This window comes from Chiloscyllium punctatum, chromosome 44, assembly GCF_047496795.1.
Source record: "Chiloscyllium punctatum isolate Juve2018m chromosome 44, sChiPun1.3, whole genome shotgun sequence".
Classification (NCBI taxonomy): Eukaryota; Metazoa; Chordata; class Chondrichthyes; order Orectolobiformes; family Hemiscylliidae; genus Chiloscyllium; species Chiloscyllium punctatum.
Genome location: NC_092782.1, coordinates 61,779,481 through 61,806,097, shown reverse-complemented (window position 1 = coordinate 61,806,097; position 26,617 = coordinate 61,779,481). Strand labels below are relative to the sequence as shown.

The 26,617-nt window shown below is 43.3% G+C and overlaps 1 protein-coding gene across 2 annotated transcripts in view; it reads left to right on the top strand.

The window, feature by feature from the left end:
- fam107b (family with sequence similarity 107 member B) overlaps positions 1-26,617 on the top strand; it is a 143,882-nt gene that overhangs the window by 104,773 nt on the left and 12,492 nt on the right. For both annotated transcript variants that reach the window (XM_072563067.1, XM_072563066.1), the window contains exon 2: positions 19,485-19,668. In XM_072563067.1, coding sequence (XP_072419168.1) covers positions 19,529-19,668 — 140 coding nt within the window. In that variant the 5' untranslated portion in view covers positions 19,485-19,528. The remainder of the gene's footprint in view (positions 1-19,484; positions 19,669-26,617) is intronic.

Here is a 26,617-nt window from a genome sequence, read left to right as displayed (position 1 = left end):
TGTTGCACCGACCTGTGAAGCCAATCTAAAGTTCATTTAACTTACACTATTCCATTATCATCCATGGGAGATGGGCACCATAGACCCTGTCCCTGGCTGTGGTGCCCACATTCTATGTAACAATAATGTTTAGAAAGCGATGATTCCCACTTGTCTGGATGGGGGCAGCTCCAGCAAAACTCAAGAAGTTTGACACTATCCAGGACAAAGCAGCCCACTTGATTGGCACCACATGTACAAACATTCAATCCCTCCATAACCAGTGCTCAGTAGCAGCAGTGTGTACCAACTACAAGATGCACTGCAGAAAATTACCAAAAATCCTCAGACAGCACCTTCCAAACCCATGACCACTTCCATCTAGAAGGACAAGGGTAGCAGGTACTTGGGAACACCACCACCTGCACATTCCCCTCCAAGCCATTCATGACCCTGACTTGGAAATATACCGCTGCCATTCCTTCACAGTCATTGGGTCAAAATCCTGGAATTCCCTCCCTACCGGCATTGTGGGTCAACCCACAGCAGGTGGACTGCAGCAATTCAAGAAGGCAGCTCACCACCACCTTCTCAAGGGCAAATAGGGATGGGCTATCAATGCTGGCCAGCCAGTGATGCCCAAGCCCCACAAACGAATTAGAAAAACTGTTCATTTGATTATAGCTCATGGAGGGTTTTGCCACATTGCATTAACAATTCTTCCATTTTTATCATTTTCCCGAAAACGTAAAGGAGATGAGGAAATGTGTTTCTGAGAGATAAGAAACCACATGGGTGTTTTTAAAAGAGGGTCCCAGTTCCGGTCTAGGCCCAGCAGAATAGTGTGACTTCAAAGACTCAACAGGTAGTTCCTAATCTATTGGAGATGATTGACAGCAGTGGGTTTGGGTGTTTTATTCAAGTTTTATTTGAATGCATCTGCTTGTTTGCACAACATGTGACCAAGGTCACGGCCTAAGGGAAGGGGACCAACTGCAGGTTTGGAAAATGTAGCCATTTGAAGTACATTCACAAAGAGACAACTTGGAACCAGGCAAGCAAGTCAGACAATGGATTACAAATAAATATTGGATGAGAAACAGGTAATTATTTCTTGGGATTTTTCACTGTAGATTACACCACCATATTCTATTCTGTTTTTTAAGGAAATGAACTGATTGTGAAAGTGAACAGAAGCATAATAACCTGGGGAGTGATTAATTCTGGTGGAAAGATCGGTTTATATTTCCAGCTATCTGGCCTAGCGATGAGAGCTTTTAAAATATTATAAACATTCACAACCAGATTATAAGCTTAAGAGGGGCAACCTATGAATAGATTTAATATTGTATCATTTCCATCCTTTTACATGACATTACCAGGGTCAAATTCCAACGAAAATCATTTAATTGTCTGAAGTAATTAACTTAAGGATGTTTCTGGTATAAAATAAATAATAATGCCTTTTAATGTTCAATATCATAAAAGTAATGTATAATAGGATGAAGGACAGCAGAGGAAAAAATATTAAAACATCTTGCCTTCAGTAAAACAGTGCTCTGTTTTTTGCCATGAGCAGCCACTGGGGAAACACAGTTTTGTTTCATTTTATAACTAACTGTCTTAATGGGATTGCAGGAAACAGAGACTGCAGTGGATGGATGAGGGATGTGGAGGGATATTTTAATACTCTCTTTTTCTCTCTCTCTCTCACACTCTCACAAACTCTCTCTCTATCTCTCTCTCACACACACTCTCACTCTCACTATCTCACTCTCTCTCTCTCCAATAAATGTGTTTTCTGCTTTGAAATGGTAAAAGTTGACTAATTTAGTCAAAGATTTTCTCAGTTCCTGTTTGCATCTTCCCCAAGAGGTTTGATCTAAAATTTCCTGTGGAAACAGCTTTATTCTAATGCATTGTTATGAAAACTAAAGGGAAAACCAATTATATGGCAGTGATGTCAGAATCATAGAGATGTACAGCACGGAACCAGCAGAGGTTAAAGGAAAAGTTAGCTGCACTGGAGCCCTGCCCAGATGGGAGAGGGAGAGGATATTGGTGATATGGCAGTCTGGAAATCTGAGCTATTTCAGTCACCAACGCAGCAGGAGGGCTGACATTTTGTATTAATCTAGACTGAGAATGTATACAAATCAAGGATGGGTCAGTGAGGTGGTGGTGGACTAGTAACCCTGCAGTGGAACAATCCACCATGGCAGATGGTGAAATTTCATTCAATTATGAAATTGCAGGACAAGAGCAGCTTTGTAAACCTGTGTCCAGTTCTGGTATCTGCTCTATAGGAAGGATGTGATTGCACTGTTGGGGGTGCAGAGGAGATTCATCAGGATGTTGCCTAGAATAGAGACTTTAGCGATGAAGAGAGGCTGGATAAGCTCAGGTTGTTTCCTTTGGAGTGGAGAAGGCTGAGAGGGAGACCTGATAGAGATGTATAAGAATCTGAGAGGCATGGACAGGGTGACTAGAAAGCAGCTGGTCCCCTTGGTTGCAGGGTCAATACAAGGGGGCATTATTTTAAGGTGTGAGCCAGATGGTTCCGAGGGGATTTGAGGAAAACTGCTTTTGCCAAGAGGTGCTGGGAGTCAGAGATGCATTGTCTGGGAGGGTAGTTAATGTGGGTAACATCACAGGCTTGGCTGAGCACTTGAAATATCATAATATTCACGGCAATGGGCTGAGTGTTGGAGGGTGGGACTGATGTAGATGTAATGTAACTTTGGCAGTACAGATTTGATGGGCCAAAAGGCCTCTTCTGTACTGTACTATAAGAATCTTGTTTTTGTCCATGGTCAACCTGCTATCTGTACTCGAATAATTCTTCTAAAGCCAAGTGTCTTTATTTTCTTCACCAAACCTTTTATGGGGCACTTTTTAAAGTGAAACCTTCATTTAATTCCCCTCCTTCCTATCTTGTCACTTCCTCAAATGACTCCTCATTAAGTTTGCTGGGCCTGCATTGCTTTTACAAATCAAGATCTTAAACCCATAAAGGATAAATGTCAAATATTAGCAATCTGGATCAAACCAGGAGATTCAGGAAGTACCAAGCCCAATGGAGGAGATGAGAGAATTTGTGCTTCAGGTGTAGATCCTTCACCTGAACCGTTCTTACAAACAACGCTGCTCTGAGAGTCTGCCCAATCTGTAGAAGTTTGCAGAATTTGCGACTTTCTGGAAGTGACCCACATGTTCACAGCTGGACATTGGTTTTCACCTTGCAATCTTCAGGATGTTTCCAACAATACCAATGTGAACCTGATAATTATATTGTATCAGAGCGTAGCAGTGATTGGTTAGCAAATGGATTCTGATTCAGTCCTGAACAGTGACAGTTCTATCTCTGATTCTACCCGAAGGGTAAGGTATCTGAAAAGGCTGAAGTGAGCTGTTTCACTCTGCAGCTATGTAGTCACAGCCCACGTGGTATTCGCCACAAACAGAATGCTGTAGTCAAGCCAAAAGCATTCTGCTTGTCCCACCTGGGTCATTTGTGATATGAATTTCAGTGCGAGTGTGATGCCAGGTTTGGAGGCGTATGGACCGGAGACTGGCAGATTAAACAGTTTATCACTTTTTAGCTGTTTGCAACAAGCAAAGTTCTGCCCAATATCTAACCAGCCTGAGCTGGTTAGATAACTCACATTGTCCAACTTTCGATCTTCTGTGATTGGACAGCATTTCTAACTAACCTTCAGAATTACGTTGACAATCTCTCCAAACCTCCTGTTGAAACACCACCCTCCACCCTCCTCCCTAAACCCCGCCCTCCACCTGCCTCTCTCAACCTCATCCTCCACCTCTTCTCTAAACCCCACCCCCACCCTCCTCTCTCAACCCCACCCTCCACCCTCCTCTCTAAACAGGCAGGGTGTGGGGACCCGGCCTTAAATTGTTCAGTCACTTCAGAAACTACAACTCTCATCCCCGTCCTAGAGGGGTTGCTTAAGGAGGGGGAAGAAGGAGATGATCACCACATCTATCCCCTGAACAAAGCTGTTACATTGGCAACCTACCAATCATCTACATCATCCGGAGGGGTAACTGTTTGAAATCCCATGGTCTTTGTTATCTCCTTGGTCATCTCTGACCAGGGTCTGGAGCATCAAATAAACCCAGAAGCTGTCACTAAAGGTGAAAGGGTGAAGGGGTTGACCATTGGTTCCCAATGTGACCCCATTTTAATGCCTCGGACGTCCTGAGATTCCAGAGTAAAACTCTGGGAGGGGGTTTAAAACTATTGTGTTCATCCAGAAAAACAATCCTTTTCAAAGGCTTTGGGAGTCATTGCAGTGGGGCCCAGAGAACGGATGATTAAGCCACTTCGACTGACAGGAAAATGCCCCAAACATTTAAAGGGTGTGTCAGAGCTCCAATCGGATCTCTCCACAGTCACCATTTCTGTCCCAAAATCTCTTCCTGTGACCCCACTGAGGGGGTCGGAATGTGGGGACAGAGCAGCAGATGGACAAAATGCAGAAGGACCTTAAAATGTCTGTTGAGTTGGCAAATTAATTTCAGTGTAGGGAGCTGTGAGCTATTCCCTCATGGCGAGAATAATAAGGAAGCAGTGGATAATAACAACCCAACTGGGATGAGGAAAAGAGGGAACTCGAGTTATAGGTACGCAGATTATTACTGAAACCTTGCATATTAATAAGGTCATTAAGAAGAAACTAACCACTGGGATTTATTTCTGGAGGGACACAATTGAAAAGCAGTCATGGTAATGTGTCTTCTCCTCATGACGTCCCACCAACTTGCAATAATTTCTTGTCTGATTGCTGCTTCTCTCTTTCTCGCACCTTTCCATTCCCACTCTCGCTCTCTGGCTATGAGGAAAAGGTAATGGGATTTCCATGTCCTCTGTGCACATTTTATAACACCACTAATTACCCTCTTTGTTGTCTTTTTCATGTGTTCAAGTAATTTGTTATTATTTTCCTTTTTGTTCTTGATTTATTTTCTCATGACCCTTTATTCCTTACTTCACTTGAATTTCTTTGTAGTTCTTTTTAGACCTAAATTGATCAAATGTCTCTTTTTTAATGCTCATTTTAATTCTAATTTCTGTTCATCTAAGGAACTTTAGCTTTTGCTGCCCATTTCACTTATGGGAATATGTCTTGTCTATATCCTGTTCTAGTTTGAAAGTTAGTCCAGTTTTCCTTGCCTATTTCCCTTTTTCATCAAATTAACATGTACATTTCTTATGATGTGAACCCATTACCAGCCAGGCCACATAACCAACCAGGCTCCAGGACCAACCAGACTACATAACCAGCCAGGCTCTGTAACTAGACCACGTAACTTGGATAACTGGGGTTCTTTCTGGGGAAGGTGGGACCTCTATAAACAGGATGGTCTGCACCTGAACCTGAGGGGCACCAGTATCCTTGGGGGGAGGTTTGCTAGTGCTCTTGGGGGGGGTTTAAACTAATTCTGCAGGGGCATGGGAACCCAGACTGTAGCTTTAGGGTGCAGGACCTGGAGTGTAGGGAGGTTAGGAATATGGCATCAATCTTAAAGGAGGGTGCCTGTAAACAGAAGAGTGGCTTGAAGTGTGTATACTTTAATGCCAGAAGTATACGAAATAAGGTAGGTGAACTTGCAGCGTGGGTTGGTACCTGGGACTTCGATGTTGTGGCTATTACGGAGACATGGCTAGATCAGGGACAGGATTGGCTGTTGCAGGTTCCAGGGTTTAAATGTTTTAGTAGAGTCAGAGGTGGGGGTAAAAGGGGGGGGGGGTGGCTTTGCTTGTCAAAGATAGTATTACAGCGGTGGAAAGGAAGATGGACGAAGATTTGCCATCTGAGGTAGTTTGGGTTGAGGTTAGGAATAGGAGAGGTGAGGTCACCCTGTTAGGAGTCTTTTACAGGCCTCCTAATAGTCCTAGAATCGTTGAAGAAAGGATTGCGAAGATGATTCAGGAGAAGAGTGACAGTAATAGGGTGGTTGTTATGGGGGACTTTAACTTTCCTGATATTGATTGGGAAAGCTATAGCTCGAGTTCGTTAGATGGGTCGGTGTTTGTCCAATGTGTGCAGGAGGGTTTCCTGACATAATATGTAGACAGGCCAACAAGAGGTGAGGCCATACTGGATTTGGTTCTGGGTAACGAACCAGGCCAGGTATTAGAACTAGAGGTAGGTGAGCACTTTGGGGACAGTGACCACAATTCGGTGATTTTTACTCTAGTGATGGAGAGGGATAAGTGTGTACTACAGGGCAAGAGTTATAGCAGGGAAATTATGATGCGGTGAGGCATGACTTAGGATGCGTGGCTTGGAAAAGTAGATTCCAAGGCAAGAGCGTAATTGATATGTGGAACTTGTTCAAGGAGCAACTATTGAGTGTCCTTGATAAGTACGTACCTATCAGGCAGGGAGGAAAGGGTCATGTGAGGGAGCCATGGTTTAATAAGGAATTGGAATCCCTTGTTAAATGGAAGAGGGCGGCCTTTGTAAAGATGAGGCGTGAAGGTTCAATAGGGGCGATTGAGAGTTATAAGGTAGCCCGGAAGGATCTGAAGAGAGAGCTAAGAGCAGTAAGGAGGGGACATGAAAGGTCCTTAGTTGGTAGGATTAGGGAAAACCCTAAGGCTTTCTATAGGTATGTTAGGAATAAAAGAATGACTAGGGTAGGAATAGGTCCAATCAAGGATAGTAATGGGAAGTTGTGTGTGGAGGCTGAAGAGATTGGGGAGGCACTGAATGAATACTTTTCGTCAGTATTCACTCAGGAACAGGACATTGTTGTCGATATGAATACTGAGGCACGAATAAGTAGAATGGATGGCTTTGAGATATGTAGAGAAGAGGTGTTGGAAATTCTGGCAAGGGTGAAAATAGATAAGTCACCTGGGCCTGATGGCATTTATCCTAGGATTCTCTGGGAAAAAGGGAGGAGATTGCAGAGCCATTGGCCTTGATTTTTGTGTCCTCTTTGTCTACAGGAGTAGTGCCAGAGGACTGGAGGCTAGCAAACGTGGTTCCCTTGTTCAAGAAGGGGAGTAGGGATAATCCTAGTAACTATAGGCCAGTGAGTCTCACTTCTGTTGTGGGCAAAGTCTTAGAGAGAACTGTAAGGGATAGGATTTATGCACATCTGGATAAGAATAATGTGATCAAGGATAGTCAGCATGGTTTTGTGAAGGGCAGGTCGTGCCTCACAAACCTTATTGAATTCTTTGAGAAGGTGACTAAGGAGGTAGATGAGGGGAAAGCAGTAGATGTGGTATATATGGATTTTAGTAAGGCGTTTGATAAGGTCCCCCATGGTAGGCTACTGCAGAAAATACAGAGATATGGCATTGAAGGTGAGTTGGAGGTTTGGATTAGGAATTGGCTCTCTGGAAGAAGACAGAGGGTAGAAGTTGATGGCAAAGGTTCATCTTGGAGTGCCGTCACTAGCGGTGTTCCGCAAGGATCTGTTTTGGGACCATTGCTGTTTGTCATTTTTATAAATGACCTGGAGGAAGGGTTAGAAGGTTGGGTGAGCAAGTTTGCGGATGATACGAAAGTCGGAGGAGTTGTAGACAGTGAGGAAGGATGTGGCAGGTTACAGCGGGATATAGAGAAGCTGCAGAGCTGGGCAGAAAGGTGGCAAATGGAGTTCAATGTAGCTAAGTGTGAGGTGATTCACTTTGGTAAGAGTAACAAAAAGATGGGGTACTGGGCTAATGGTCGGATACTTGGTAGTGTGGAAGAGCAGAGGGATCTTGGTGTCCATGTACACAGATCTCTGAAAGTTGCCACCCAGGTAAACAGTGCGGTGAAGAAGGCATATGGCGTACTGGCTTTTATTGATAGAGGAATTGAGTTCCGGAGTCCTGAGGTCATGCTGCAGTTGTATAAGACTCTGGTGCGGCCGCATCTGGAATATTGTGTGCAGTTTTGGTCGCCATACTATAGGAAGGATGTGGAGGCACTGGAACGGGTGCAGAGGAAGTTTACCAGGATGTTGCCTGGTATGGTAGGAAAATCGTATGAGGAAAGGCTGAGGCACTTGGGGCTGTTTTCATTGGAGAAAAGAAGGTTTAGGGGTGACTTGATAGAGGTGTACAAGATGATTAGGGGGTTAGATAGGGTTGACAGTGAGAACCTTTTTCCACATATGGAGTCAGCTATTACAAGGGGGCATAGCTTTAAATTAAGGGGGGGTAGATATAGGACTGATGTTAGGGGTAGGTTCTTCACTCAGTGAGTCGTGAGTTCATGGAATGCCCTGCCAGTAGCAGTTGGTGGACTCTCCCTCTTTATGGGTATTTAAGCGGGCATTGGATAGGCATATGGAGGATAGTGGGTTAGTGTAGGTTAGGTGGGCTTTGATCGGCGCAACATCGAGGGCCGAAGGGCCTGTACTGCGCTGTATTCTTCTATGTTCTATGTTCTATGTAACCAGCCTGCCCCCAGAACCAGCCAGACAGACAAGAAGGAGGTTGGAAGAACACAGCAAGCCAGGCTGCATCAGGAGGTGGACAAGTCAACGTTTTGGGTGTAACCCTATGGGTCATGCTAAACTTGTCCATAGTGTTCAGGTGCATTAGTCAGGGGGAAATGTAGAGTCATAGGGTAGGGGAATGGGTCAGGATGGGATACTCTTTGGGGAGTTGGTGTGGACTTGTTAGGCCGAAGGGTCTGTTTCCACACTGTAGGGATTCTATGGATTCTATGATGCTGCCTGGCTTGTTGTGTTCTTCCAGCCTCCTGCTCGTCTACCTTGGATTCCAACATCTGCAGTTTTTTTTGTCTCTCACCCAGAACCAGCCAGGCCCCAGGACCAGCCAGGCCTTGGCAGGTAGAGTAAAAGCTGTGGCCTGAGGAGGAACGTGAATGTTTCACTGACTGACTGCCTGAGAAATTGCCCACCTCCTGCCACCTCATTCCTCCTGTCCCCACACTTACATCATGTCCTGATCGACCTGTTCTTTTAATCACCGGACCCTCTCTTGACCAATCCTGGTGGCGTCAACCATTCATGGAGTTTCTTTCTCAACTCGAAGTAAAGATTGTCAAAGTTTTGCCCAAGCCAATGACACACACAATCCATGAATCAGTAAGGAAACCATTAACAACCAAATGGGAAATGGACTGGAGATGAGGTAAATCTTTGGTCTTGCTCATTGTGTTGTATGATGGATCAGCTCCAGAGGTTGACTGATCTACACTGGCTATTATTTCTAAATTCTTATGTATGTTGATACCACCCACTCCGCATCTGCTTCCAGCCAGAGATAATCAACGTTGTCAGTATTGGTTACATTTAATGTTAGCAATGAGCCGATGGGTCATTTGGTGCTTTGGCAGCAATCACTAAACATAGAGATATAGAAAATAGGAGCAGGGTAGGCCATTCAGTCCTTCCAGAGTGCTCCACCATTCAATATGATCATGGCTGATCATCCAAATTAGTCCCTTGTTCCTGCTTTTGGCCCATTCTTGAGAACATTCTACAGGTTCCCCACTCTCTGGGTGAAGACATTTCTCCTCATCTCTGTCCTAAATGGCTTATCCGTTATCCTTAGACTGTACCCCCTCAGTTCTAGACTCCCCGCTCATCAGGAACATAATTCCCTGTTTACTCGACGATATTTTAAAAGTTTCCAGCTACTGCAAAGTTGAGCTGGTGTAAGATTTCATCCGTGAACTCCCCCATACGTTGCTGAGTGAACCTGTATCACAGAACAGTTCACAGTGTCGAGTTTATATTCATGTGGTGTTGAAGCACACCTGTAATATTCCAAAAACTTTTGATAAGATACTGTCTTTGTATTCTGTGTTTTATTAGCAGCTTATAATTTCAAATATTTATTAAAATAGAATTCTGTCCAAAAGCTTCTATTACAACAAGATTTATGTGTTGTTTTTTAAGATACACATCAGATATACTCTTGTTATGATAATGTTATTGCTCACAAATATTTGTAATACCATTAGCATGTGTAAAAAGTGGGTAGTGAAGTATTTAAGGATCAGATGTCTGGCAGATGGTTGTCACATTAATGTGAGTCAGATCAAATCTTAACTTGTGCATCTTGATGTAATGAAATCCTGTATAAAAGGAGACCTTGAAGAACAAAGTTAGATTTTAATCGTTTGTGCAGCCGAAATAAGCATAGCTTTACCTGATCGAAAGAGGTTTGTAACAGCTAGAAACTTGGAGACACTTTGGTCGAATTTCTGTATGTTCAGCTCCTGCGGACACGTTTGTGCTTCAGTCGAAAAATGAGAGTGGACAAATTATTTAGAACATCATTTAGAGTTTACATTTGTGAGCATATAGTGAGTGTATAAACTTAGAGTTATGAAACAAATACCAATATTTAGAACTTTAAACTAAAGCTTTTGCTGAATTTTCCCCACTTTCGTGTGACAACGGAGCTAGAATTTTGTAGGCAGTTGTGACCTGAGAGTATATCCTTGGGGAATTGTGGTTTAGCAGGAACTCTGAGTGTTTGCAGGCAGTTTACCCAAAGTGTCACCATAGCTGATGGTCATCGAATTTTTTATACGGCTGGAGACGGAGGCACTGGGTAGCAAACAGGAGTTAACTGCTGACTGTTGTGGGTACAGCCCCATAAGTTACCTTTACTTCTTCAATGTATTAATTAATCTCACAAACAATCAAGGACTGAAACAATGATTTAAACTTGACTAGATGTGGCAACCAAATCAAGACCCCTCAAGTAAGCAAGTTAAGCCTCACAACCCAACTTGGCTATTACCTGATTAATTTTGGAGTTTAACACAGTTCTTACAACCTCAGAATCAGGCCATTCAATTTATCTGCTCCATGCTGCTGTTTCTATCCACACAAATCCCCATCCCATCTCCCCTCTCTATCTCACCTTATCAGTATACTTTTGTATCTGTGGACAGATTCACTGGACTTAGAGTCATAGAGTTATAGAGATGTACAGCTCGGAAACAGACCCTTCCGTCCAACTCGTCCATGCCAACCAATCTAGTCCCCTCATGATTTTGTAAACCTCTATAAGGTCACCCCTCCAATGCTCCAGGGGAAACAGCCCCAGCCTATTCAACCCCTCCCTATAGCTCAAATCTTTTCTGAACCCTTTCAAGTTTCACAACATCTTTCTGATAGGAAGGAGACCAGAATTGCATGCAATATTCCAACATTGGCCTAACCAATGTCCTGTACAGCCGCAACATGACCTCTCAACTCCTGCACTCAGTACTCTGACCAATAAAGGAAAGCATACCAAACGCCTTCTTCACTATCCTATCTACCTGCGACTCCACTTATTACTTTTGCCTGACTGTCAGTTTGTTCTGATTGCAAGTTCCTTTCTCCCTCGTGCTTATCTAGCTCATTAATACATCTACAATGTTCACCTCAACTATTCCCTGTGGTAGTGAGATCCCAATTCTTACCACTGTCTGGGGTAAAGATGAATTTGAATTCCCTGTTCGATTAATTAGTCACTATTTTATGCTTAAGATCTAGCTTTGATCCAACACAAATAGAAACATGTTATTTGTTTTTAACCAGGCAGAGGTGTGTGATTTTCCTGGAATTGATGAGCTGGGAGGGGCAAACAGCTTACTCCATTCATGTTTTTCTTGTTGTCATGTAAACAAAAGAGAAAGCTTCCAATCCCAATGCAGCTTGAGTTCTGCTATGACATATTCAGAAAGGAGGTGGGTTTCTATAATGTTGACTCCTTCCCAGATAAGGACGGTGACTCAGTGACTAAGTTCCTGCAGTGTTCTAGTAATCAGCCAGAGGATTTGGAGTTCTCCGTTCGATAGTGAAGCACATGTTGGACAGAGTGTTCCCTGGCTTGGCAAAAGCCAATCACCTGTGCCAGCAACTTGAGAAGCCGGTCAGCAATGGAATCAGAGCTTTCTCTTGCAGAATGAGTCCAACGGTATTTTGAGAAATATTTTACTGCGAGAGACCTCTCACCTGGCAGATAGACAAAGTGGCAGCAATGTCCAGATACTAACTACAGCCCAAGGTTCAAGGTAAGCCAGGTGGAGCTGTTTAAAGGAAAACCACGCTGTGTTACAATTAGATATTCATTCAGATTGGCAGCACTAGGGCAGCATGCAACACCAGGTCACCAGCATAACCAGAAGGCAGTTCCATTTGCATTAATTCTCATAGGAAGGTTTTAATTTGTGACAGTCTTGCGTGATTTTGCTGCTTTGAATAATAATTAACAATTATTTGCACACATCAGACTTGTGACTGTTGAACCTGTAATTCAGCCTTGCTCACTCCAGTCTTTTCTGTCAAAGTACATCTTTACATTATGTGAAGCTATGGACATAGTCATGTAACAATACAGGGGGCCACTGATCTATGAACATCTGACTTAAATGTTTGTGCTTCCAAATATGATCCCAAACCGGGGTGTAATTTTAAAGACCTGACGTAGAAATATTTCTAGTACTTACAAACAGCTGCTTTCCATTGACCTGCATGGTACTTTGATTTGCTTATAAATTAACTTGTGAATGGATTCCAGAACAGAACTTGTTTGTTACCTGTGTGCTGTCTGTATAGATAGTTATTCAGTAACAGAATTTAGCTGCCAATTGGCATTGGAATGTGAGTAGAAATTAGTGTAATATGGTGCCAGCCATTTATACCTGTATTTTGCACTGTGATTGGGACAGTGCTTTGAACTGAAAATAGTGCCCTCGATTTTCCTTCCCCTTCCAATGAAACCCTGGAGATCAAAGACATTAGTTTGTATTTGGTTCGTGTCTGTAGTTATTGAGGTTATGTCATTATAAGCAGCCTGGTCTTTGGATGTACACCATTAGTGCAAAGAATGATAGTCAAACCCTGGAATCTTGCCACGTTGATGGCGAAATTCACCACCTCCTAGTGGCAGTTAGGAGGGCTGCAGTTCAGCCAATGGATGATGTTCTCCGGATTTCCCATAACCAAGAGACATAGCCATTTATTTTCGATCCTATGTTTCATGCTATTAAAAACTCTGACATCGCTCCATTTGTATTAGGTTCTATTGTATGGTGATAGCTATGACACGGAGACAGACCAAATCAGCCTTTCTACCTCTATATTCACAAAACAGTAAACTTAAAACTTTCATAGACCCTCAAAATTGAACCCAAAGGTTCCTATCCAGTCCTTTTGAATAATTCCAGACTCTGTGAGTAATCAATCCTCAGTTCTGAGGAAGGGTCACCAGACCCGAAACATCAACTTTGACTTCTCTTCACAGATCAGCTGAGCTTTTCCAGCAACTTCTGTTTTTGATTCAATTCTCAACATTGGGGGTGTAGCTTAAACAAAAGACTTAACACTTCATTTGCCAAACAGCAACTTTAGCAGAGCAAAAAATTAAACAACAAAGCTATCTGATCTAATTGGCCTGTGCTTTAAACCAGGCAGCTTTTGTTTTCCTGCTGCATTCACACAGAGAGACAGACAGGTAGACAAACACAGTTAAGGGATAAATCAAAGAAAGTAAAAGAAACATTGACCAGATTACTTATGTAGTGGTCTTCCCAATGTGTTGTTCCACAGGCAGAGATAATGGTTTCTTAGTTGATTTTTAAAGATATCAACAGGGTCAGATAAAGACAGTAATATTTATAACTTAGTTTTCTATTCTCTGAGCTGCAAAGAGCTGCTCATGGGAGGTGGGGCAGGGACCTGAAAACTCTTCATGATGTTGCATCAATAACTGGATTTCTTTTTCCTGAAAACAGTCAGAAATTCAATCGAAACACTGGCCCCCTCCCTGATAGACTGACCATCTCTTCCACAAACTCCCAGTTACCATCTGCAACTGCCTGAGCATAAGGTCATTTCCAGACTTGCTGGAACCAATTCCTCGTAACACAGCCAAACCCTCCTAGCCTGCACATTTTGGACTGTGGGAGGAAACCCACACAGACACATGGAGAATGTGCAATTTCCCACACAGTCACCTGAGGAAGGAATTGAACTCTGGGTCCCTGCCACTATGAGGCATCAGTGCTCACCACTGAGTCACGGTGTCACCGATACTGCAAAAGAGAGAGGGTGATGGGAAAAATAGGAAATAATTTTCCTCAAAATAAAAATCAGGCTTCAGCTAACCTTCCAAGGCCTCAAGCAATGTAGAAATAAAACAACTGCAGATGCTGATGATCTGAAACAAACAAAAACAGAAATTTCTGGAAAAACTCAGTCGGTCTGTTAGCTTCCGTGGAGACAAAGCAAGAATCAATATTTCAAGTACAGTGACTGTGCTTCAGAACAGTTCTCTCGGCAATTTCTGTTTATGCTTTGTAAATATATATTTTGTATTAATTGCCATAACGTGAGGTACAATAATTAACTCAATAACCTTTAACTTTTCTAATGGATGCTTCATACCTTTGTCATGTCAAGTGCAGAAAATTATTCTGAAAATAACTGGGTGGGCCATTCAAAATCCATGAGCGTTTCTGTGGATGTCTGTACAATTTGTACCCTCAAACTAATTGGGACTTTTCTGAAGAATTTGGCATTTTGTTACAACTCTACAGTTGCCCATCACTGAAGTCTGATCTGGATCGAACCATATACTGAGTGTCGGTAGGGTTCAGAAACATAGTACTGCTTATAGCACAGGCATTTCAAATTTAATGTTCTTGGATTCCTCACTTTTCTGTGTAAAGTTAAATGAATTCTCACGTTGACTAATTTTAAATGAAATTGACTCTGAACTTCAAGATCTCTGTGCGTGAGTTTTCCCCACTCACAGCCATGCCATCAGTTTATTGAGTTGTGAATCTTGAAAATTCCTCCATAAACCTGTCCAATATTCACAAAATAGTTATGAAGCTTGACTTTGAAACAAGAGAAAGTGAGGACCGCAGATGCTGGAGACCAGAGTCAAAAAGTGTGGTGCTGGAAAAGCACAGCAGTTCAGGCAGTATCCGAGGAGCTGGAGAGTCGACATTTTGGGCTAAGCTCCTGATGAAGGGCTTATACCTGAAACATCATTTCTCCTGCTCCTCGGATGCTGCCTGACCAGCTGTCCTTTTCCAGCACTACACTTCTTGACTTTCAACCAATCAACTGAATGAGATTGGCACGCACTGTTATGGCCAGATGCTTTTTTTTTCCCTGGTTGTATGTTAATTGTTTTTAAAAAAAGCTCTCTGATATAAGCTAAAAAGTAAAGAGGGATCTTCTTGAAAGTTTAAGAGGAAGTAGATACCAGCTTATCTCAGCAGTAATTGTTTTACAGTGACAGAAAGGTGTGCAGTTATACATCAGGCCCAATGAGCTTATCCTGCATTTAGATAACCCCCAACTGGCCAGTTTACCCACATTGCTGTCTCTGCAAACATGCACTTATTTATCACTCAAGCTGTGTGCTTGACTAACTTTCCTGATAATGTGTTCCTCAAGTTACCTTACTCTTTGGATGAATAAGTCCCACATTTTTCCATTCTCAATCCTAATTTCCTGATGACTTTGAATGGTGTCCAACTGGGAAGGAGGGAGGACCTGCATTTATGTAGCACTTTTTTTACAACCTTGACATGCCAGTGATGCACCTTTTCTGAAGTGATCTTACTGTTGCAAGGTAGGGAATGTGACAGCCAGAGTGTGCACAGCAAGCTCCCAGATGCAGTTGTCCAATGACTAAATAATGTCTTTGTTTGTGATGTTGACTGAGAGATGAGCATTGGCCAGGGGAATGTGGCAGACTCCCTGTTCGACCTCAAAATAGTGCCTTGGGATCTCTAATGTCCGTCTTGGAGGTTGGGCAGGGCCATTTCCGAATGTTTCACCCAAAATTAAAAGGTAGCTCCAAAAGTGCAGCCAGTTCTATGAGATTGAGGAGCTTGCAGAGGGAAAAATGATAAGGGCATGGAGAGGAAAAAAAGGTAAAAGATTTAAAAACATTAATTGCTTCAAAGTATTCCTTTCAAAGTGGGAACGGAAAAGATCCAATTACTCTTCTGGCTGTTTTTAATAGTAACTAAATTTGTTAAATGTGTGTGTGTGTGGTTTTAGTTAAGCAGAATAAGGGATATGAGACAGGCTTTGTGGCAACCAGGGTTCAGAATTTCTTTTCAGTTTATCTGTTGCCAACTCCAACTAGTCTGGATTTATAAACCTCTCCTGGTAAGTGCTTCTTTGCTTATAAACTGTTCACATTGAGTAGCTGTTGCAGCCAGATTTTTAGACTTCTTCAATTTCAATTTCAACATTGCGCCACCCTGTCAGACATTCAGGGGTATCAAGTAAAAATCACTGTGCTAAACAGGAAACCCACTTGGACACATTATTGGAGAGGACTCAGCAGCTGAGGCCTACCTCATTCTAAACACTTGAGAACTGAGGCAATGAGGAGCATTTCCAGTATGTTTCCTGTCATGAAAAGAGAACATGAAAAGGGAGATGAAGGTTGTAGTGGTAGCGACGATCAATGGTTTCAAATGAAGATTGGAGAAATAAGTTTACAGGCTGACAGGGTTAGAGTGGTGAAATAGGACGGTCTAGATTGCTTTGCAGAATTGTTACCCATTTGGCCCGTTATATCTGCATTGACCCTCTGACCATTTTAATCTAATGCCAATTTTCTATCTTTTCACCATAAGCAAACACATTTCTAATAAATAACTGTTCAATGCCCTCTTGAACACCACAATTGAGCCTGCCTCACCCAGACTTCCAGGCAGTAAATTCAATACGCTAACTACTCAATGTGTGAAAAGGTTCTTTTTCCCTTAGCTCACATTTGCTTCTTTTGCAAAGCGGTGTCCTCTGGTTTTCAATCCGTTTACAAGTGGAACCAGTGCTCCCTGTTCTCTTTTCCCAGAATGCTCACAATTTTGAAAACCTCTAACAAATCTCCCCTCAGCCATCTTCTCTCCGAGGAGAACAGTCCCAGTCTTTCCTCGTACTGGTATCTGATCCATTCTCATAAATCTGGCCCAGCCAGCCTCAAATACAGTCACAACCTTTCTACAGCATGGTGTCCAGAACTCTGCACAATACTGCAGCTGAGGTCTAACCAGCATCTTATATAACATGTTTGCCATAATCTCCCTTCTCATGTACTCTATGCTGCTATTTACGAAGTCAAGAATACTGTATACTTTATTAACAGCTGCTTCGACCGGTTCTGTCAACTGTAATCACCTGTGTACATATACACCCAGATCTCTGCTCCTGCGCACCCATTAGTATAGCACCGATTATTTTATATTGTCTCTGTGTTCTTTGTACCTACGTACACACTTCTCTGCATTGAACATTATCTGCCACCTACCTGTCCACATCACAGTCCTTTCAAAGCTCTCCATTGTCATACCCAGAGTTTACAGTTCTCCCAAGTTTTATGTCATCTGCAAATATTTGGTCGGCATGGATGTGTTGGACCGAAGGGTCTGTTTCCGTGCTGTACACCTCTATGACTCTATGTTCCCTGCAAACCAAGGTCGAGATCACTTGCAAATATATCAGGGAAAGCAAGAGTCTTCATCCTTAGCTGACCAAGGACTGGCATGAACCCAATGGGCTGAATGGCCTCCTGTGTTGTGACAACTCTTAGGTTCCTCAGAAGTTTGTTTAAAAAAAAGGAATCTGCAGTTGACACAGTTCACTGTTTGATTAAGCAATAATCAATAAATTCTTCAAATTTTCCAAATTGTCTGGAAAATTCTATTCTCATCTGCATTTGACATGAGGCAAGATTGCAAAAATATTTTTCAAAAATTGTCAAGAATCAAACAGACCATCCAACTTTCCTGTTGGCGTCTCGAAGACACATTCTTGCACCAAGTTGATCCAATAAATTTCACTCAATGAGTTTCTCATATTTCCACATATTTTCACACGTCCTTTGCACACATAATGTTTTAAACGTGGAAAGATGTCATCACTACTCCTTTTTAATAGAATTATTAAATAATAATCTTTGGTCATCTCCTGCTGAAACTTCATTCGCTTTGCGGAAAATATCACAGATTATTCCCTAATGTTTTCTGACTGTTACCAGGCAGTTTTTGTCGCACATGCTAAGCTTTTTTCTGGAATCCCTGATGATCTGTTTTCTCAAATCATCTGCCTACTAGCTTCCCTGCTATAGAGAATAAAAGATTAATTTATACATTCAAGTATGGTTTTCGGGGTATCTGACTGCCAGGTTCCATATTTTATTCTTTGGGTTGTGGCATGCTGGTGAGGCTGCCTTAATTGTGTTTAAACTGAGTAACTTGCTCAGCCACTTCAGACGATAGGTGAGAGTCAATCTCATCAATGACCGCCTTTGAATCCTGAAGTACGTTATAATATGGACTGAGCCACATCTGAGTGGAATTGCAGCTCACCTGATAGTGCCTTTCACTCCACATTTCTGTCTGCCCTTCTAGATACAAAGATGGATTAATTTGAGGTTTGCTCAATCCAGTTACAGTGGGGAGGTGGAAGTGTCACTAGATTATTAGATTTTACTGCTCCTCGGATGCTGCCTGAACTGCTGTGCTTTTCCAGCACCACTCTAATCCAGAATCTGGTTTCCAGCATCTGCAGTCATTGTTTTTACCCATTAGATTATTAATCCAGACCACCCAATGTAATGTTCTCAAGAAGTGAGTTTGAATTCAATAAAACCTGGAATTATAAACTGGCTCAACATGGGTGAGGTCTGCATTTGCTCCTGAGCCTCCTCATTGCACAGTGAAACAGAGAGGATATCTTCCAATTGTTTCACCCAGTTTTATTGTATTCATTCATGGAATGAGGGCACTGCTGACTAGACCAGCATTTATTGCCCATCCCTAATTGCCCAGGGGGCAGTTAAGAGTCAACCACATTGCTATGAGTCTGCAGTCACATGTAGGCCAGACCACGTAAGGATTACAGACAAAAAAAAGCTGCAGATGCTGGAATCCAAAGTAGACAAACAGGAAACTGGAAGAACACAGCAAGCCAGGCAGCATCAGGAGGTAAGGAAGTCGACATTTCGGGTATATTCCTTCTTCTGGCGTCAGTGAACCAGTTGGGTCTTCCCCAACAATTAGCAATGGATTCCTGGTCATCATTAGGCTCTTAATTCCAGATTTTTATTGAATTCAAACTTCACCATCTACCATTGCAGGGTTCAAACCCAGGTCCCCTGGACATTACTTGGGTGCAGCAATAATACCACTAGACCATCACCTCTCCCATTTACTTGCTCATTTAGAGAGATTCTGAATCGGAGCTGAGTAGCACTTGGGGCTAGTTTATCTTCCAGCCTTCCCATTCTCGCGCTAATCAAAGAGAATCATTTTAAACAATTTGAGAATTTGCTTCCTATAGCAGCACATTGTTTCAAATAAAGCTGGTTAACCATTGTTCTGAAGTAGACTGCAGAGGAATTTAACATAAACCCATCAGCTACAGGAAACAAAGATTCCCATTTGCTGTGGGCTGTCCAAAAGCAATAAAACTGGCTGGAAATTTATTCACATTTTGAGTCAATTTTTATTTGGATCTTTTCTTTTCAGAAAGTGACAAACCGAAGTTGGAACCTGAACTGCCAGACTTTAAAATGAGTGCAATGGCTGAACCAGACTATATGGATGATGAAGACAGTGCAGAACTCATTAAGCCCAGGAAACTGGTCAACCCTGTGAAAACATCCAAAAATCACCAGGAACTCCACCGAGAGCTGATAATAAACCAGAAAAGGTAGATGAATCAAAATCCCTCATTAAAGCTTCACAATTTCCATCCTCATTTACAGTGCTCACAGAAATTTGCCCCGTGACCAGGATTTTAGTTCCCCATACTAATATCTCATTATGTAACTTAGTATCAAGTTTTGTTCAGTTACACTGCTATGACTGAGGGACCATTCATAGAACACCGACAGTGTGGAAACAGGCCATTCGGCCCAAAAAGTGCACATACTGACCCTCCGGAGAGCATCCACCCAGATTCATCCCACCCCCCAACCCTATCCCTGTAACCTTGCATTTCCTATGGCTAACCCACCTAGCCTGCACACCATGGGCAATTTAGCGTGGCCGATTCACCTAACCTGCACATCTTTGCACTGTGGGAGGAAACCCATGCAGGCAATCACCTGAGGCTGGAATCGAACCCAGGTCCCTGGTGCTGTGAGGTAGCAGTGCTAACCACTGAGCCACCACACTGCCACAGTGTTAAAGGTGCTACATAATGACAAACTCTTGTGGTGCCTGTCTGTGTTTCCTTCCACTGTTAAGTGTCATGGCCAGAAAATGACCATACTTTGATCCACAAGTAATCCTGCCATGTGATAGGACTTCTTCCTGCTGTGAAGGAGGTTTCAGGAACCTCTGTTCCGACTGGAAGGTGATTATTCACTGGAGGCGATTCTGTCTGATGGCTCAATGGGTATATTGAGGTGAGAAGATGAGGAGGAATGTCTTCACCCAGAGAGTGGTGAGTCTGTGGAATTCTTTGCCACAGAAAGCAGTTGGGGGCCAAAAAAGTGTTTTTCAAGAATGAGTTAAATATAGTTCTGAGGGCTAAAGGGAACAAAGAGTATGGGGAGAAAATGCAAACACTGGGCTAGGTTGGATGATCAGCCATTATCATATTGAATGGTAAAGCAGGCTGGAGTGGCCGAGTGGTCACTACAAGTAATTCTACTCCTCCTACGTCTATGTTTCTATGTTTTCATAAAACCTCTGTGAATCAGCTTGCTGTGTTTTATTATTTTATAAATTTAATTTGCTTTAGTCGCAGAGTGAGATTAGAATTTTTGTGATGTATGGATTTAAAGAAAAAGGAACTGGATAGCAAACTGCTTTTAAGTACACCCTCGGACAGCGTTAGGCCTTTTCTACCTTGTGCATTCCCATCTTGTACATTTCTATGTTTGGTTACTCGGTGTGGGGGAGTGACCCAGAAAGGTCAGTGTGGCTCCACGTTTGATTCCTGGACTGCGCTGGTCTGGCCAGTCACGACCCTGAAATCGGGAGAAAGCTATCCAAGTTTCCAATGCTGGTAAATCCCAGCTTCCTTTCTGTGAAAGCACGTGGACGTTTCCTTTTTAATATTACAAGGCTTTTTCAAAAACAGCCAACTTCAAATGAATTATTTAATCACTCTTAGTATCTATCTATTACTCTCTGCTGTGAAATGGTTATGTAGGAAAGAGATTCTGTTCTACACATCCTGTGATGTTATCGCAAAAACAGTTAGCACCACTGCCTCACAGCACAAGGGACCTGGGTTCAATTCCACACTCCGGTGACTGTGCAAACTCCACACAGACACATTCTCCCCATGTCTGCGTGGGTTTCCTTCGTGTGCTCTGGTTTCAGCCCACAGTCCAAAGATGTGCAGGTTAATTTGTGGGATGAGGGTGTCACTGGTTAGGTCCAGCATTTATTGCCCATCCCTAATTGCCCCAAGGGCAGTTAAGAGTCAACCACATTGCTGTGGGTCTGGAGTCACATGTAGGCCAGACCAAGTAAGGATGGCACCCTCAGTTCCAACCTTCCAGCTCAGCACTGTCTTCATGACCTGTCCATCTTCCTTCCCACCTATCTGCTCCATCCTCCTGTCTGAGCTATCATCTTTATCCCCACCTCCACCCACCTATTGCACTCTCAGCTACCTTTCCCCAGCCAGACCCCCCCTCCCATTTATCTCTCCACCCCTGAGGCACCCAGCCTCATTCCTGATGAAGGGCTTTTGCCCAAAACGTCGATTTTCCTGCTCCTTGGATGCTGCCTGACCTGCTGTGCTTTTCCAGCACCACTCTAATCTCCAGCATCTGCAGTACCCACTTTCACCCAGGTAAGGATTGCAGTTTACTTTCCTAAAAGACATTCCTGAAGTAGATGGATTTTCCCTGACAATTGGCAATAGTCATTCAAATCCTTAATTTCAGATTTTTATTGAATTCAAATTCAACGATTTCCTGTGGTGTGATTCATATCTGGGTTCATCGGAACATTACCTGGGTCTCTCGATTAACAGTCCAGTCATAATACCACTCGGCCATTGCCTCCTCCCTCTCCTATGGACACTAAATTGCCCATAGTATCCAGGGATATACAGGTTAGGTGGATCAGCCATGGGAAATGCAGAGTTACAGGGAAGGGAGGATGGGTCTGGGTGGGATGCTGTTTGGAGGGTTGGTGTGGACTCAATGGGCCGAATGACTTCTTTCTGCACTTTAGGGGTTCTATCTTGCTTCAGTTTTGCTACACCATGTTGATGTATTTGGGAAGGTGAGTGTGGAGACTGTTGGTTTGTTTGTGATTCAATTGCTACTGATCTCATCATGTGGTAACATCAGGTGGTGCTGTTCAGTGCCAGGAGTCACCCGTCTGCTTCCAGCTGCAGGCACCAACTTGTTTCAGTGCCTTCTGCTGTCTCCCTGTTTTCCAGAGGGAGCTTGTGGGCAAGGGATAATTAGCAATGTCTGAGCTTCCGTCTGTGTCTCTGCTTCCAGCTGGAGCTGGAGTCTGCACCCTTTCCCCTGGGTCACTGCTTTATTTAAAATCTTTGCACCCTTCCCAAGAAGTGCCAACTCCCTCTCTCTTTTTCAGTAAACTACAAAACAAAGAACTGCGGAAGTTGGAAATGAGAAATTGCTGGAAAAGCTCAGAAGCTCTGGCAGCACCTGTGGAGAGAAATCAGAGTTAACGTTTCAGGTCTGGTGACTCTTCCTCAGGAGAAGTTGTTCTGTTCTGAAGAAGGGTCACTGGACCCGATACATTAACTCTGCCTTTCTCTTCACAGGTGCTGCCAGAACTGCTAGGTTTTTCCAGAAATTTCTGATTTTGTTCCCGCTCTCTTTTTCCTCTAAGTCTGTCTCCATCGAAGCCAACTGTTACCTCATAGTCTGGACTGGCTTTAACTCCCTGAGAGGATCAGGCTGGAATTTATTGTCTAATTTTCCCAATTTAGGTCTTTTTTTCATTTCTCCCAGTGATTCCACACTGATAGAGAGGGCTGTGTGGAAAAAGGGAGGGTTGGGTGAGCAGGAGAACGGCAGTGGGGTTAGGTATTGTCATCTGTGGATAGGGCACCACTGAGGGTGGTTCAGGTTTGATATGCCAACCCCTGTCGGTTTTTTATGATATTCATCATGTTATTGTACCAAAGTACAGGTGCCAACGCTGTGGCACCATGCAAGTTTTGCTGAGCACGTGACTGTGCCAACTATGCAACAGTGTGTTTCAACCAGAGTGTTTGCTCTCCTGACAATGTCAGACTGAACCCTTCTTGCCTGGCTCTTTATTGTTCACAATGACTCAGCTCCATGTCACAGAGCCACTCCCAACTCAACCTTCCAGCAGCTAACTGACAGAGGTCGCATCATGGAGGCTCATATACCTGCGATAGGGTCAGGGTTAGAATTAGGTGTAAGGTTAGGGTAAGGGTCAGGGTTTGGGTCAGAGTCAGGGTTAAGGTTAGGGTTAGGATTAGGATTAGGCTCACGATCAGGGTCACAGTAAAGGTTAAGGTTAAGGTTAAAGTTAGGCTCAGGGTTCAGGTCACTTTTAACTGATTGCGTGGGTGTGACTGGACTCTCTCCTGACATTCTGGATTAGTGGTGCTGGAAGAGCACAGCAGTTCAGGCAGCATCCAAGTAGCTTCGAAATCAACGTTTCAGGCAAAAGCTGACATTGCCTATCCTCTATCTCCTCAATGTCACCCAATCCCTGCTTCACCTTGAAGCATCGTTGATAGAGTTCCTCACAGCCGCCTCCTATGCCCAGCTCCCTTTAGCTGCTTTATAATGACTTTCCCAAAAATTGGAGGTGACAGTGTGCAACTTTCAATGAGCAATGTTCAGTTCTGTTTATGAGTTCTGTGTCAAAGTGAGGAAGATCTGGACCACACTCAGGCTTGGACTGAGAGAAGCAAGTATCATTTGAGATGATTGAGTTCAATATTTCTTCCTGAGGAAAGATCATGTTGGATTCAAAACGTTAACTGTCTCTCACTCTCTCTCTCTCTCTCTCTCTCTGTCTCAGTCTGTCACTCACTCTCTTTCTCTCTCTCTTTCGCTTATTCTCTTTCTCTCACTTTTTCATTCACTCTCTCTCACTCTCTTTTTCTCACTCTGCCTCTTTCTCACTCTCTCTGTCTGTCTGTCTGTCTCTCTCTCTCCACGTGTTGCCAGACATGTTGGGTTGGTCAAGTTAATTCTGTTTAATACCGTTACTATAACCTCCCCCCACCGTGGCCTCTGCCCAGTGACTGTCAGTTAGTAGGACACTATCTCATTTAACATGACAGTCAACTCCCCTCACCAGTCCCCTCCCCCCGAGGGGTGGCAGCTCAGTGTGAGAGCAGGCCCCTCACCAGTGTCACTGTTACAGTGGTAGCCATTGCAGAGGATGCAGGGTAAAGTGCCACAATGTGAGTTATGTCCAATGAGCAGTGGGCGTGATCACGGAGGTCCAGTGTCAAGTTGGCAGGCTTGGTCAGTGGGTTTGGTGGTGGGGCCTTGTGGTACACTGGTGCTCCATTACCAAAGGGGCAGACATACCACCTGAATGGCTCATGGAGAACCCACCAAGTGGGCATTGCTTCCTGCTCCCCTCCAGAACCCACTAGGAGGGTGCCAGTGTTTATTGAGTGGTCCTCCCACTCCCCCACAACACAGAGAAACCACTCCTGGGGCTTGGCATGAGCCCTATGTTGGCCAAATAAACAATACAAGATGGCTCAGGAAGAGGTGGGACTCTTACTCCCAGCCTATCACCAATAAACCAGAAAACTCAGTCCAAAGAAACAAGCTTACTTGTGTGGAAAAAGATTCAATGTCAAGGTGGTTCTAGTTTTCAAAGAGTTGGGTATTAAGCAACATTTGGCTGAGATGTTGATGTAGTGGGAATGTAACTAGATTAGTAATTCATTTTAAACCTCTGGAGATATGGGTTCAAACCACACCAGAGCAGGTGAAAATGAAGCTTGTAACGGTGAAACAATCACCAATTATCATTTAAAACCCCACCTGGCTCACTATTATCCTTTAGGGAGTGACATCTGCCATCCTTACCTGGTCTGACCTACATATGACTCCAGACCCATTGCAATACTTTGGACCCTTGACTATCCTCTGCAATAATCAAAGACCTCTCCTACCCCATTTGTACTCTGTTCCACCACTGAGCAGCAGATACAAAAATTTAAAAACAGGTACAAACAGATTCAAGAACTGCTTCGTCCTTGCTGTTATCAGACTTATAAACAGACCTCCCACATATTAGGGTTGATCTTTCTCTGCACTTCATCTGTAGCTGTAACACTGTATTCTAGATCCTGCTTTATTACCCTAATACACTTATGTAAGGTATGATTTGTCTGGAGAACACGCAAAGCAATATTTTTCACTGTATCTCGGTACATGTGACAATAATAAATCAAATCAGATCAAAAATAGCCAAGAGACTCTCGATTCAAGGACAAATAGGGACAGATAGAAAATCCTGGCCCAGCCAATAATGCCCACATCTCAAGAATAAATAGAGCAAAACACTGAAAAGGGTCACATCTATTCCTGATCCCATCTGATTTACCCCGTTCCTTTTAGTCAAAGGCATGGATTAGTGACATGCTCTCCTGCCTAATGGATCTCTCTCTCTCTTGATCTGTGCTCAGGCCAGGCAGCGATGAGAAAAGGTAAAAACAATGACTGCAGATGCTGAAAACCAAATACTGGATTAGTGGTGCTGGAAGAGCACAGCAGTTCAGGCAGCATGCTGCCTGAACTGCAATGAGAAAAAGCTATCCTATCATCTTTACATTTCCAATGTGTGCATTTTGGATTTTTTTAAGGACAGCATTGAGCTACTTTGAGTTTTGAAAGAATGAATGAATTTGTTCAAGTTTTGATTTTAAAAGCTGCAGAGTTAGAGAAGGTGTGTATTAAATCCAGATGAATTCATTTAATAAATAGCACAGCTCTGGGTTGAACTGAGGGCTGTTTGTCTCACCAAAATCCATTAATCAGCCCCGCCTGCACCCTATCCATCATTTTAGAAAACAGAAGCAGATGTTTTCTTTAAAGTTCTTCTCCTGAGGGGATGAGAGAGAAGTGATTGGAGTGACAGGCTGCTGATTGAGTTACTCAGTGGGATAGCAAGTCTAAGACTGAGTACCCCTCCAGGAACATGGAAACAGGACACAGGGACGCGTTTTAACGCAGAGCCCACAAGTGACTGCAGTCTTCAGATCTGGCCATCCACAACCGAAAGCTCAAACTGACCAGGTCATCCTTCAGGGGCTGGTTAAATCAGAAAGCCAGGCTGATAAATCAGCCATCAGAATGTTTCAAACATGCAGAATTCCTACAGGGTTCGACAGGGCAGGTGCTGGAAGAATGTGGCAAGTGGTGGATGTCTAGGATCGGAAGGCATAGTCTTGGAAAAATCAGCCCCTTATCTCTTAACTATGACCTCTCGTTTGAGATTGCTGCACAGGAGGAACCATCCTCTCTACATCTACTTTGTCAATCCACTTTAGCACCTTAAATCTCTCAGATCTCTCATTTTTTCTAAACTCCAGAGAGTATTGGTCTAACCTGCTCAGTCTCTCCCCAGAAGACAAATCCCTGGAATCGGAGTCTAGTGAACTGAAATTCCATGATGCCTATGCGTTGTGCTGTGAATTGTTTCTGCTT